Source organism: Neodiprion fabricii, chromosome 4 (assembly GCF_021155785.1).
Source record: "Neodiprion fabricii isolate iyNeoFabr1 chromosome 4, iyNeoFabr1.1, whole genome shotgun sequence".
NCBI lineage: Eukaryota > Metazoa > Arthropoda > Insecta > Hymenoptera > Diprionidae > Neodiprion > Neodiprion fabricii.
This window is the reverse complement of record NC_060242.1, coordinates 22366259-22380628: the sequence shown is the minus strand read 5'-3', so window position 1 is coordinate 22380628 and position 14370 is coordinate 22366259. Positions and strand designations below refer to the sequence as shown.

At 37.5% G+C, this 14370-nt stretch overlaps 1 protein-coding gene across 9 annotated transcripts in view; it reads left to right on the top strand.

Moving 5' to 3' along the window:
• Positions 1-14370, top strand: part of LOC124180065 (transient receptor potential-gamma protein) — a 110507-nt gene that overhangs the window by 78408 nt on the left and 17729 nt on the right. For 5 of the 9 annotated variants that reach the window (XM_046565085.1, XM_046565081.1, XM_046565083.1 and 2 more), the window contains exons 3-5: positions 2485-2759; positions 10893-11023; positions 13706-13943. In XM_046565085.1, the coding sequence (XP_046421041.1) occupies positions 2485-2759; positions 10893-11023; positions 13706-13943 (644 nt within the window). Of the gene's footprint in view, positions 1-2484; positions 2760-10892; positions 11024-13705; positions 13980-14370 lie in introns of all 9 variants that reach the window. The other 4 variants (XM_046565084.1, XM_046565078.1, XM_046565079.1 and 1 more) reach the window with 1 other exon arrangement.

Sequence of the window (14370 nt, the reverse complement as noted above, 5' to 3'; positions counted from 1 at the left end):
ATTTTCATACGTCGGCTCTACTGCGCGGTTGTTTCGGGACTGAGAAATTCGGCTCGCTGATTTTGGTCGTTACGATTACTATAGATCGATGATGTCAAGAGAGAAAAAATTTTGGGCGACGTCGCTTTCTGAACATCCGTCATTCGAACATTCACACTTTGGTTTCGAACTTTAATACTATGTATGATGTATGATGCATGATACTCTTCGTTAATCAATATTTTCAGTCACTTTCTTGAAATGAGTTTCCATTAACATTTACATATTTTTCAATAAAGCCTGGGTTAATTGATTTATTGATTTACAATTAATTCGAATGCAATGTTCGTCTGATTTACTAAGGAGCTGGTAAAAATGTATCCAAGGTAATGCGAAGCGTTTGTCAATAAACTGAGAAACGTTTCATTGAATTGATAATTTTTTAATTTCTTAGAAGGAAGTAATAATCGATCTTCTCAAGTTGAGTTACATTTTAAGATATCAAAACGATTATTTATTGGTTTCTCGACATGTTTTTGCTCAGACTGAAAACTCGGTAGGACTTAATTGATATAGAAACGTAAACACATTCCAAAGCCTTGTTCCAAAGACAGATGTTACACGGTTTCAAATTTATAATATAACGTTAATTATCCGGGAATCATGAACTTCCACCAGATGATCACACAAACTGTTAATATCTACTCAATTTGAGGTAGCTGACACGTTCTTGTTTGTACAATAATGATAATCAAATCATAGAATGGAATTTTGCGAATTAAACTATTAGGATATATAACTCCAAATGTGGAAATTATCTCTCGGCATAGCGTCATGGATTTGTGGAATGTTCAAGCCTTGGCATTATAACCGCTTTATCACAGTCGTTTCTAATTTTGCATCTCTTTTTAATTCAGTGAACAACCTTTAATTATTTGTTATAATACTGTGAATCATCACGAACTGTCAAATATCCTGCAGTTGACATACAAGGAAAGTTCTGTATACATATTCCTGTTAACGACACTTAACAACATTTAGCTGGCGACGGAAACCCTTTTCTGCAATGACGTCACTGCCACTGTTGATGATTGAACTTGCCCACCTTTTCGTTCTGTTTGATCAGTAATGCTGTATCGACACTTTATTGACCCAATATTGAAAATCGCACTGCCCTACCGGCCGTAGTAGCGTCACGCATAGCATGCTAGACGGCAAAACAGAAAAACATGAGTTCAAATCCCAACAGTGTCAATGACGATCTGAGCGACAACTGGAAAAAGTTGTAAGGATTGAATTGAATCAACGTACCGGTTGTTAAATGATTTGGATATTACTTTGCAGTAATTATTTAAATTTCTTTTGATACCTTTGATTGGGCCAACCTTCCTTTCGTCATTTTATACACTACCTTAATACCTTCGTCACTCTATGCCACAGCTTGATCGATAAGAATAGAGTTAGCGGTAACCTTTACTGAACTAGAGCAGAAGTAAACTCGAACGATGATGGTTCAAGTTATGAAATGGATGCTTTGAGCGAAGTGGCAGCACGTAAACGAAAGACTGATTGATCTCAAGGGGCTGAACATGAGATTTATTTTGTACGGAATCTTGCGTCCGAGTTGACGGAATAGCTTCAAGGCAGGTGGACGCACTCGGTAATGATATATTACCATTTCAGAAACCGGATACAGAATCCTCTGACGCAATTCAAAATACATGCTGCGTGAGCAAAAATTCTTGCTTCTCTGTTGTTGATACGAGAAGAAAAACCGTCAATGGTGGATAAAAAGCAATTCATCCATCCCAAACTCATATGCTCAGAAGATCTTGGTGAAATGAGTTCTAACTCATACCCAAGACTATGAAATGGACCTTCTAACAATAATCATCATCGCAACAGCATATTTTTCTATAAAATGTGACGTTTTGGGAGGTTGGACAGTCATGGATCACATGGAAGCTTTTCGGCTCTGCGTGGCTGATTTCATAATCAAATATCAAGATACTGGACATTTAGATTATGGATACCCTTAGGCTCGGGTGATTAATAATGGGTAATTTCGTGGGACGTCACTTATTAATAATTATTTTCGTCGTTGGATCTTCGGATGTATTGCACCGGGTATTTCAAACAGTGATGGAATCTGGTAGTCAGCATGGGCTCACAATAAGATATAGTCATTCTTACTTGTAGATACTGTCAGTCTCTCAGTGTCCTCATGAGAAACAAATATTGGGTGATGATTTGGAACATTTTTTGGTTAGCTGAAAAACAAACAACCTGACAGACTGTCGATCAGAAACATGCATTTACTGTTGATTTCGGTTTATACGAAACGAAAAAGGGTACCATCTAACCACGACACGGTAGCAAACTGTATCGAAACTTTGAAAGAGATTGGATCTACATACAAATTTTTGGTTCGACCAGGTTGAAAAATATTTTCATTAGTTCCAACAGTATTGGAATTGATCCTCGATTTTCTGCGTGTCTTTACAGAGAGCGCGGGGGAGGATGAGGAGAGCATCGCCGGGGGCATCGGCCTGGCAGGCGACCAAGAGGGCGAAGGAAGGAGAAGTAGCGGAGGGTCGTTTCCGCTGAGAATGGCGGCTGCGATGAGGGCGCGTTCCGGTACCGGCGGATTTCTCCGCGGCCCTCCCGCGTCTAATCCGAACTACGACCCAGAAGCTCCACCGCAACCACCCCTATTTTTACAGTCTACGATGCAGACGGCCAATCTACTCGAGAAACCGGAAATCGACAAGAAAGTCAAGGTGTGTATAAACATTATCTTGAGCTGTTGGATGGTTTCGATAGTGACAAGTTTGGATGTGAAATTTGCCGAACCGAATTTGAACTTTTCTCGTTTCCATTAGAATCTCTGCAATATTTTAAAACTTTGATGACTTCAACAATTGATCCCGATTTTATTTATATATTTCGTTTCATTAAATGTTTAACACGAATTTGTATTATACTTGATGGTACTTGATATAATTTTCGGGGCAATCTTGTCACAATTTTGTAGCATTCAATTATTTATCGGAAACTCATTGGTTGGAACAATCTGTTGAGTAGAAAATTTACACTCTCATTATATCATCTTCCTCGCGGTATCAGAACTTGCAAAATTCGATTGTCTCTGTAAGATCCAAGTGTGTACTTTTAGGGTAAATAAGTGAAGACCCAACCCTCGGCCTTGTTATGTTTTAACTGTTGAACAAAGTACTCGATACGCGGTTCTTGGAACAGTGTAGGCCACAATAAATTAAGCGGTGCTGGTATAAGTGCAGGAGAAAATAGAAGAGTACAGAATTCATGGTATACTAAAAAGTCTTTAACATATTTTATTCCTCTACCTGAAACGTGTCACTGAATCTGAATGATATGAGCTTTACATCAGAGCGAATATGCGCATGCATACACTCACATCGTATATGCGTAGTTGCAAAGATAAACAGAAGGATCCTCGTTTAAATTTGCAGGGTGTTGATAACTGGAACGGAAGCAACGCGCTTAGGTAATTAAAGTTTAACAACGGTCTAGCTGAGTGGCATTTATCGGCCCATTTCCTACACAAGATTTGTTACTTAGCAGTTGGGCAACTGATTCCAAATCCGCAAGAACTTCAGAGAATTCTTGGTACAGTATTGACTCGAGCTCAATCAATAATCACAGCTTTTGATGAGTAACCAATCGGTTCAGTTTAAACCACTCTTTTCCATAATCAAGAACGATGATGTAAATATGATTATGTGTTGGATGAGGAACTGCAGGAAATGGGTGTAGAGTGACTAATTATAAGCCAGACTTCAGTTGCATTTTCACACGATGAGAAGTATCTTCCCAGAGTATCTTTTCTAGAGTTATCAGGACCCAAAAATGATAATTTACAAAATCCAAGAAGTTTCTATGGATGTTGACGATGAAATGAGATATTGTATTAATAAAACTGAAGTGGTAAATATGTTTGTGCTGAATTAAACTTTGTGAAAAAAAAAATTACCCTTTCATGTCATCATTGAAAAACCATAATTATTGCAGTGACATTTTAACCTTTATCTTTTATCGACAATTCCAACTTTTACCTGTAATAAAAACGAAGCGTCTGATGCACGAGTTAGGTAATTGATCGGAGAATTTTATCTTATTACACCTAAATATAGAAGAGTATTGATAACGTCCGAAGAATGCTGACAGCAAGAATTGTCGAAATGCGGTGAGATAACTTTTTTTAAAAATCATCTTCAGGATCATTCAATGGCGTATATGTTGAGGGATGTTTATTTGATAACTCCGTCGTTTTTAAATTTAAACAGTTCCCGTGTTTAAGTTTATTTTTTATTCCGTATCTGCTCGCTGTATTTTGATGATGATTTTCACCAACGAAAGTGATTCGATTCCTATTACCTCCAAAGTTATGGTCAATTAACAGCTATAAAATTACAATAAATTTAACGTAAATTATTCAGGGAGATTTGAATGATCTCTACATTCATGCCGACAAAATTGATCAGGCGTTGACCGAGGTTATAAAATTTGATTGAAAATCTTTACACCAAAAAAATAGTTTTCTTTAAACAAAGCCATTATCAAAGAATTACTTTACGACAATAAAAGGTGGAATTATTTTTTTGGAATCAATTTGATATTTAATTGATGACATAAGTCACATACGATACACAAACATTCTCAATGTTAAAGCTGCTCGAATGGTACCTGTTTCGGAAAATACGATGAAGAACTAGAACAACAAAAACTGTTTTGTTGCTCGCATTTTCATTTGTCACGAAAAGTTTGGGGCATATCATACGATCTTTCACAACGGGAGAAAAACTGATGAGTCTTCGTCGACTTATAAAAAAGAATTTGTACTCTTGAAACACATTATGGAGACTTTACTAATACTTCGATTTTTACTGCCTAAGTAACATGTCCAACTATAATCAATTAAGTGACTTTATGGATGCTGGAAGAGCATATTGTATCTTTAATCTCGCAACAAATAATATTAGGAATCTGAAAACAGAGGAGGAATCAAATCGAGTCTTTGGTCATTGGATATTATTGATTTTCTTATTTTCCTCTCAGTCTCGCTCCTGGTCATTTTTAAGTGTGGTGAAATTTTAAAGCAAACCAAATTTCTTTTTTTCTAGCTACAATTTTTCTACAAGACAGCGGAGTTTTCTCAAGGGATCACTGCCTTCGAAGTTCCTTGAGATTTTCAAATCTATTTCGCATCTTGATGCCTCGTGATTTATGTGCTAGTAAGATGTTCACTGAAATACATCCCGAGCTTTGAACGGACTCGATATTTGTGTAATCGATAACCCTCACTCTATTGTTAACCTGGCTCTACCGCGGTAATTCTTAAGGTACCAACAAGGTGCTCCGGGCCATGGCAATGATTAGTCAAGCAACAACCATTGGGTTCAACTTCGAAGAAGGGATTTCGTCCCCAGTAAAAACATATTGAAATGACTTTACTAAACACATGGGTACAAGTATGAAAATTTTGGTTTTAGGAAAATGGTAAATCTCGAAACATTACAGGCTAGTAGGGGATCTCACATTATTGTTAAATGCAACTGTGTTGGGAGCAATAATTTTTAAGTACCTATGTTCTGTGAGCATGGGATATTCCTGAAATTTCAGCGAAACTGATTTCCATAAATAGTAAACATGTCAAAACAATGCCAGCACTTTTATAATGACGCTAATCATTAAAAATTATCGATAACTCAACAGAGGATAATTTTCAACAACTATATTGCTTGATAACGTTCAGAAATATCTCAACTTTGATGCATTAGTCGAAGTCTTTTAGTCAACCCAAGACAGTTTCAGTGCTCAAAGTTTTCGAAAAGAAGCAGCTAAACTGTTCAGGAAAATTCATGTAAATTGGTATGATTGTGAGCTTGAAAGTTTAAATTCTTAATCAGACGTCGAAACTCCGAAACTCTAAATTATATTACATTGCAGTAAATGATTGTACGTTCATTGCGCATGCATTCTGTGTTCTTGTTGATACTTCATTACTTTTTGGCAACCGAACGGTATTTTTATTTATACTCACCGCATTTTATGCAACGAAGTATTCTCCCATCGCCAGACTTGGGACGTTCCATTAGACGATGGCATTCTTAGTCATCTTCCATTAATACAAGTTGAACGTGTAAGCTTCGCCCTGTGAAGTGAACGCAGCATGATTGCTGCACCTTTGATGCTACGACACGTACTGTCGCTGCACTCTGCAATTTTGTGGTTTTGATCGGTTATTACGTTTAGCCATGGTAGAAGTGATGTTGGAACTATTCAAATAAACGAGAGATCGTTGGATCGCCGATCGGTGTGACCGATTGAATGACGTTTATTCTTCTTCGAAATAATATTGGTTGTTTATTTTCTTTTCGCAACACTTTCTTTTCAGATTGCCGGTTCGAAGGAACGTGTTCGAATGAATAATTCTGTACATATATACATATAAAAACTCAAATAATGAATATCGCGCAAAAGAGCTTGCGGAGTTTCGATCATTATGATTGGTCGTGTTATGACTCTTTTCTTTACTCTAGAATTTTGTTGCCGTTTATTTCTTTCCTTCATTTTTGTTATTCGATATTTCACCAGCAACGCATAATTTTTCTTAAAATAAGTTTGATTTTTCAATGCCTTGAGAAACAATAAGACATGGACAAGAAGTGACAAATGAATATGCTCGAATAAATAAATAACAACTATTGTCAATCGTAACATTAAAAAAAGACTTTTTGGCACTTGCATTGCATTAGCTAAAACCAATTCTTGTTTGTAAGGTAAGACGAATGTCAACTCACGTTAGATATCCAGGAAACTGTTACGCGAAGACATTACAATTTCTACTGAGAACCACTGTCCTATAACCATCTTCGAAAAGTATCGAGCACCGATAATTTCAACGGAACTCGTTCAAGATCTGGGCTACTCTAATTTCTTGTTATTAACTTCCGAGTCTCGGGAGGGTCGCAGCTTCAACTTGGAGCGAAGGCAGAGACGCTGACAATTACGATCTCTCGAAAGTTGGTCCATCCTTAGGGTCCTTCATTTTAACTGGACTAGTTGAGATTATTTCGATGGCCGAGGGGCATTTCAAAATGAAATTACAATCGTCGGGTCTTTTTTTTTTCTCGGGATTCTTTTTTCCTCGCTGGTGGGCAAACAATTACATAAAATGTAATGGAAAGAAGAGAAGTTGAAGCTAACAACTGCCAGGTGGTTGTCCGAAGCCAATTCATTTCTCGATTCACTGACCGATAAAACGAGATTTGAGTTACATATATTTATATATAAATGTTAGGTACACATATATGTCTGAATAACGTGTAGGACATAACCTGAATATATCCTTCAAATTCTTCATCCCAATCCAATTAGATCCGATCAAATTTTTTGGCTATTCTTTGTAAGAAAACTCATAGCGATGTCCTCATTTTTTAAAATTATCTGTAATTTTTATTGAACAGGTCGCTCAGAAAAATTTAGGAAAACCTTAACGCATTTTTCCAAATGTAGTCACTGCAAGATTCAGAAAGGAAAAAAATCGAAGAGGGTCAGGTTTCAGAGGCAAACATTTACATTATATTGATCTCCAAGCTCGTTATCTTTTTTATATTCATCGTTGAAAACTCGTGTCAAACTTTACATTCAAAAGTTTTATAGCCGAGTTTCAGAAATTTTATTACGCTACAGAATTCTGATATTTCCAAGGGATTGCTTCGTTCATTTTACTATGCCAAGAATAACTTGTTAAATAGATGATTTTGTATGAATTTTCTGACTATATCTATAGACAAAAATCCGCCAAGTCAAGTAACTTCTCCGCAACTTGTCAAGGATTGCACTGTGGCTAAGCAACATGCAAAATTTTATTCAACATCGTGGCCAGCTGACAAGAAGAGGTCGTGCAATAGGATAGTCCGATTTCGTAACAAATTTATTGAAACACATTTGGGCAAAATAAAGCGAGGCGTATTTGTTGAGTTCCTGAATATAGGATGCCCATTTTATCGAATCTGAAAACAATCAGAAAAATGTCATGAAATTTAAAATTTTGCTTCCTTTTCAAAAACGCAGCTTTCGTAATTAGTCAAAGACGCGCAATTCAAATCGTTACTTTTTTTCAAATCACGTTACAAAAAATATTTTCGTTTTATTTTGGCATTAGAAATTCATTCCAATACTCATATTTTAGATTTTGATTATTTTCAATAATCGCGTGTCCTTTGCTCTAATAAAAACTCCGCTGTCAACGAGGACTCAAAAATTGGTTATATTTCACTAGTTTCTTCTGATTCTTTTCAGATTATGGAAAATCAGCGCTCTAGGAACGGTACATTAAATCTTGTCTTAGATAGGAATGTCTGAAAAAGAAATCGGGCTTTGTTTTTCAACCAGTACATGCATATCAAAATTTTGTAGCAACTTAGTCTTAATCGATACCCCGTAAATTACCCCCTGCATGGAAATAATTTTGCATTTTTATTTTTATCAATGTTATTAAATGATAATTTCGTAGCCAACAAATCGATATTCAAGTTTCGTTAAGCGTGAGTTACTTTGGAAATATGAGGCAATTGAAAAAAATGGCCAGTACGCTTTGCGAAAATTAACAGAGAAAAGTAATTTTGTCACCACGTATGACAAAAACAAATTTCTAACATGTTTTTTCATTGGAATAAAATGTCCATTTACTGGAAAACCAAAACATGAGTCGCTTGACTTTGTGCCAGAAGTGGTTTCGAAGTTTCGGTCGTTGAAATCAGTTTGTCCAATTATGCGATGTCTCCCTTATCCGTCAAAGTGGATATTTTCAAAATGATAAATTATAAGGTAGTGCGCCAACGCGAGGACGAAATCCGCAACGTAAATTGAGTATAGAAACACAATTCAGAGCTTCGTCTTTAAGGTCCTCGTCATCGTCGGTAGCGATAACGACGGAGAAAAATAAAACAAGCTTCTCTTATTCCTGAGAGAAATTGAAGCGCTGGTTGACCGGTCGACGTACAAGGGTGTAATGTAGAAGGGGTGTGGTACTCTGAAAAGGAGTGAACGTCCAGAGAGCGAGAAAGATGACGGGGATAAAGATGGATAAAAAGGGAAAGACATAACTAGCCCACTCGGATGACGCCGGAGACTGGCACTCCGTGTTTATCCGGGCGCTCCCTAATTGTCAAGCCGCGCCACGCCCTTACCATACACTGTCCATCATAAGGTTCTTCACACACGCTTCATTGTCCTTCAATACACATTTCCTAATCCTCTACCAATACTTTTTCCAAAAATCTACACACGCGAAAATGACGTTCTTCGAAACCAAAATCCAAACTATACGATTACGAATTCCCAACCAAGACGATTGCCTTCGTGTTTGCTCGGTCGATTCTTCTTTACGAAACATCTAAGAAGATAAAAGAGATTCGATTTAGCCGATATTTTATAACCATCGATAATTTACGATTAGACGACACGTGTATTGAACTATAAAAAATAGACTCCTAGATTTCTTAAATCGTCTAATTCACCCGGAATGCCGTCTGGAATTTTGAATTCTCTCCGACCATCATAAGCGTGAAAGCATCTTGCATAACATAACCAACTTCACCTTACGATCAGTCGCATTATATAGCTCGAATAAGAAAGTCACTTAGTTGAATAAGCTTGCGTAACATCGCTGACTGTCACGCATGATTTTAACCAACTTCTTACCCTTACCGAATGAAATTGATAGTCTAGTTTATAAGGTGAAGCGGTAGAAGCTAGTCAGGTTTCCGTGGGTTTGTTTTTTTTTTATGGTTTTTTTTTCATATTTATCGCTTTTGAGGACAATTGTGGTGTGTGGATTTCACCGAATGAAAGAAGTGTCACGCTTCAGTATGTTTTAAAAAACCTTGAAAACAAACTGATTGATATGATGTCTCTTTTATACGATTGTCATTCGTATCTCTGCAGCTTTGACTCTCAATTTATCTTAGACTATGTTTTTTTTTTTTTCTCTTTTACAAGTCAACATACGATTCATTGCAAGCGTTAATCACGTCAAGTCATCGAACGATAAAAATATTCGACATTTCCTAATAACTTATAAATGCCACTGTGATTACCGGAAGCTGTACGGAGGGGCAAATCAATAAATGTGTATCGAGCTTAAGGATCTCACAATGTCTACAGTCAGTAACCCGCTTGAAAGTTCAGTGGACCTGAAAAATTGGTTTCGAATGTGGAACAGAATGAAAAATTTCATTTTTTAACCCTTTATATCATACACGGTGTGACGGCAGTGTGTAAGCACTTGTGAAAGCATAGGCTGATTGACAATGCCCTAGCTCTTTGAAAGCATCAGAACTGCACAAAGAAGATACCAGCGTAGTATTTAGTGAAAAGCTTCATGGATCGGGTGTTGAATCGTGCAATGCGAATGCTGCGTGCCTTGTATCCTCTTGCCAATCGAGAACTATTTCCAGAAATTACCAAGTTAACACCTGGATCCAATTATTACAAATTTTTAGTGGATAAACTTTGATCCAACGTAGTGAATGTTAAGTAATGATCAAGGATTCCAGCGCTGTGAGAATTCAATTAATCGTATGTTCGAGTTTCGACCGGGCGTGAGTGTACTTTGAACAGCATCTAGCATACCTAATGTGATTATAATTGTGGGAATGTCGAATGGCCTATAAATCCTCCTCCGAGGCGAGGATGAATGTGACTTCGGAACGACATTTTCCTTGTAAAGTAAAATGTTGCTATATTAAATTGAGCTTAATTGCAATTCCATGTTTTGTAGGGCTACTACCTTAGAGCTTCATTACTTTCAAAAATATCATGCTTGTATCCAAGTCAGTCTCATGAAAAAGGATGTTATTCTTCAGAGGCACAGCATACACGGAATGATGGAGGAGGAGAACGTAGTTCGACCTCATCAAGAAATGGCAAGTCTCACTCTGGACGAAAAAAAATATCTACTGGCAGTTGAACGTGGTGACATTGCTTCCGTAAGACGGTAAGTTTTTATGCGATTAACCTTTCCTTATATATTGTTAGAATTGATACGAAAAATGCGAAAAAACCTGAATGCAATTCAAAGTCAGAATGATCATAAAAATAATCGCTGGCTTTTTCCGAGATGTCAAGGATTAGACCCAAGTCTACGTAGTATGGAATGCCACATACATTCTTATGATCACAGTACACCAGATACAAGCCCCGCATACTTAAAGTAACGCTTACTTGATCGTCGAAGGGAGGGATAAGTATCACTCGTCTCAAGGCATTTTTAAGTCCCTCGTCCGCCACTCCCAACCCAAAACCTGCTTGATCCATCAAGTGCGTCGTAGAGAGGATCCTGCGAAATCCCTCGAAATAACGTAATCATCCTATACCGCTTGTAGATGCGTAAAATCTGCTACGTTAGACAGAACGGCTGAGTTGCACAATATCAACGCACAAGAGAAGAATAGATTTAGAAAATAAATTGGCGAGTGAGCAGTGAAATGACAAAATGATAAAGACTCGACGGTCCCGTTTTTGAAAACCATATCCGAGCAAACTCCTTCACCTTGTTAAAAATTTGATGCCCCTTGTCGATGAGAGGGTTATATTATCTCTTTTGCCCCTACAAAAAATATGTTTTTATTATTTTCTAGAGGCTATATATACTTGAAATTCGGTGCCTTATACAGTTGTCAAAACGTTGGATAAATGAACTTCAATCCGATAGAAAATACTGTTAAAAATCTAAAGGACGGGTAATACTCTCTTCGCATAAGCCCTCTGCACTGTTGAAAATTTGTCAATGATATATAATGATGATAATATTAATTCTCCGATCAAAAAATAAATAAATACGCATACCAGAGTGTGACGTGACACTGCGAGTGTGTGCCCCCCACCACCTTGTCGCATATTGTGACAGTGAAGTTAATACACCCCGCAAAGCGTGTCGCAATATTTCGATACCTCCTAATCAAGATTGGTCTCCTGATTTGTGTATTAGGTATTACGATCTAGCTGCTTAAAGCACGTCGAAGGTAGTCTTGTAAACTAGAAATAAAATTGAGTCGTTTGAGAACGTTGATGTGGAAATTACTTGGCGTTTCGAAAACTGTGCGCTCTTTCAATATAATTTATGTAAAATTATTGATAGTTGGATTATTTTAGTTCAGATTCAAAAGTTCTACATTTTGGCATTTAAATAAAAGATATCAAAGTTACTTGACTCCAGTCCGACTTCTGAAATTTTTATACATCATTTCTTTGGCACTGACGTTTTTAGACTCAATGCCCGACACGTCATTGAGTAAATAATATATACGATTTCCACGTATGATGCATGTAAAATATCAGTTCCCACCTCCGAAGTTGAATCTGGACCATCGGACAGTTGAGAAACGATCCCACTGGCCAAGTTCCAAAAAATTTCACGTGATCAAGCGAAAACAGCGGCTATGTTCGCAAAGAATGCTTCGTAGTTCGGACCTTGACATAAAGGATGATCAGGACTTTAGTAACTTTGAATAATATATTTCGATAAAGTAGGTAAATATTTACATCAACAGAATCGTCATATATCTATCGTGCCTACTAATCATCTTTTACTCATACAGCACTCACCTAAAACTTGCGCAATAACAGATTGGTTCAGTTTCATCTATCCGCGGGCAACGTCTTTAGAAGCACTTTGGCTGCTCTTAAAATGACTCGAACAGATTCGGTTCTATCACCAGCATCAGATGATATCAAATAAAAATTGAGATGCAAAACACGTAACAGTGGTTCAACCACAGAGAGGAAACATTGCAAATATTTTGTGAATGCCGTGATGTTGAAATCTCGTGAATTGCACTTCAAGTCATTGCAAGGCAGTAGATGTCTTGTGAAAAAAAAGTCAATACTCCAATTAAACAATTTAATTAAACAGGATGCTTGCTGAATTATCGAGTAGCGTAGAATTATACGCATTGAGATAGTCAACTCGATTTGTTCTTAAACTTGGATATGTAATGGCGTTGACTTTCATTCTTTTAGCACAGATAGACCTGCGTCTCGATCTTCTCAAAGTTCACGTACGACCGATAAAATATTATTTCATGATGTCAACGGTGTTGCATGTTTCCTTGAAGTTTGCACACACTCGATCTGGAATTGGTTGCCGAGTCTCTTATCGAGGAGACTTATATCCGTTGGGACGCGAAATATGGAAAGAAAGAAAAGAAGAGAGTAGACTATGAATTTTATCGATCACGGTAAAATCGGACTGGTCCCTGTGGAGTACACTGCACATATAGCTTTTAGTAAATAGCAGTGCTGTGCGATAAATCCTGCAACGCATGACTTTATTTTTCTACCTTCAATCGCATGACTGGGGCCCTAACGCACCCCAGGTTTTTCTTGATCATAAAACCGATCCTATGCTGATGAATAGACTTTGTCATACATGGTTCGCTTCTTTTTCTTTTTTTCATAAATAAGAGAACGGTGTACGAAAATACTGATTTCATTGTGAGTTAACGTACCCTTAACACGTTCGAACCACGCAAAGAAACTGGTTCTACAATTTTTAGTTCGACAGATAACAGCAGTGTCCGGTACTAGATGCCGACTGGTTACCAGCTTCCCCTAAAGGTCGGAAAATTGTTTGTGTGAGCTTGCTAAAATGCTACAAAATTGCCAACTTATTTCACAGAATGCTTCAACGTGCCCAAGAAACCGACTACACGAACATCAACTGCGTGGATCCTCTGGGAAGGTCTGCTCTTTTAATGGCAATCGACAACGAGAACCTGGAAATGGTAGAGCTACTAATAGAGCATCGGGTAGATACCAAAGATGCCTTGCTCCACGCCATCTCAGAAGAATTTGTGGAGGCTGTCGAGGTTCTTCTAGAGCACGAGGAGAGCTTCCACAGGAGTGGAGATCCTCACGTAAGCAGCTCTGTGTCGTCGGCTTGCCGCCTGCCAGTTCGTAGTCTTATTCGTACTTCATTTTTTATGGATAAACAAATTAAATCCCGGCCGATTTTATAAGTTACCTTCATCATAGCTCGATATTACGCGTTATGCATGTCAGTTGCGGAGAATGTTACTCATCTAAACATCCATACATCAATTTAGTGTGATATCTCGAGCCCGTGGTGAGTGATTTATAATACATCTGGATACAACAGAATTACACAGAATTTTTATTCTAATTAATTCACTGTGATAACACTTCGCATATACTCTAGAGTACCGAAGATACCTACTGAACGACACACGTTCGAAACAAAATTACTTGGTTCCGAAGCGAACGTTACCCCGAGCTAATGAAATTCTTGTGAGTCAGCATACCTTTGAAATCACCACATCTTTT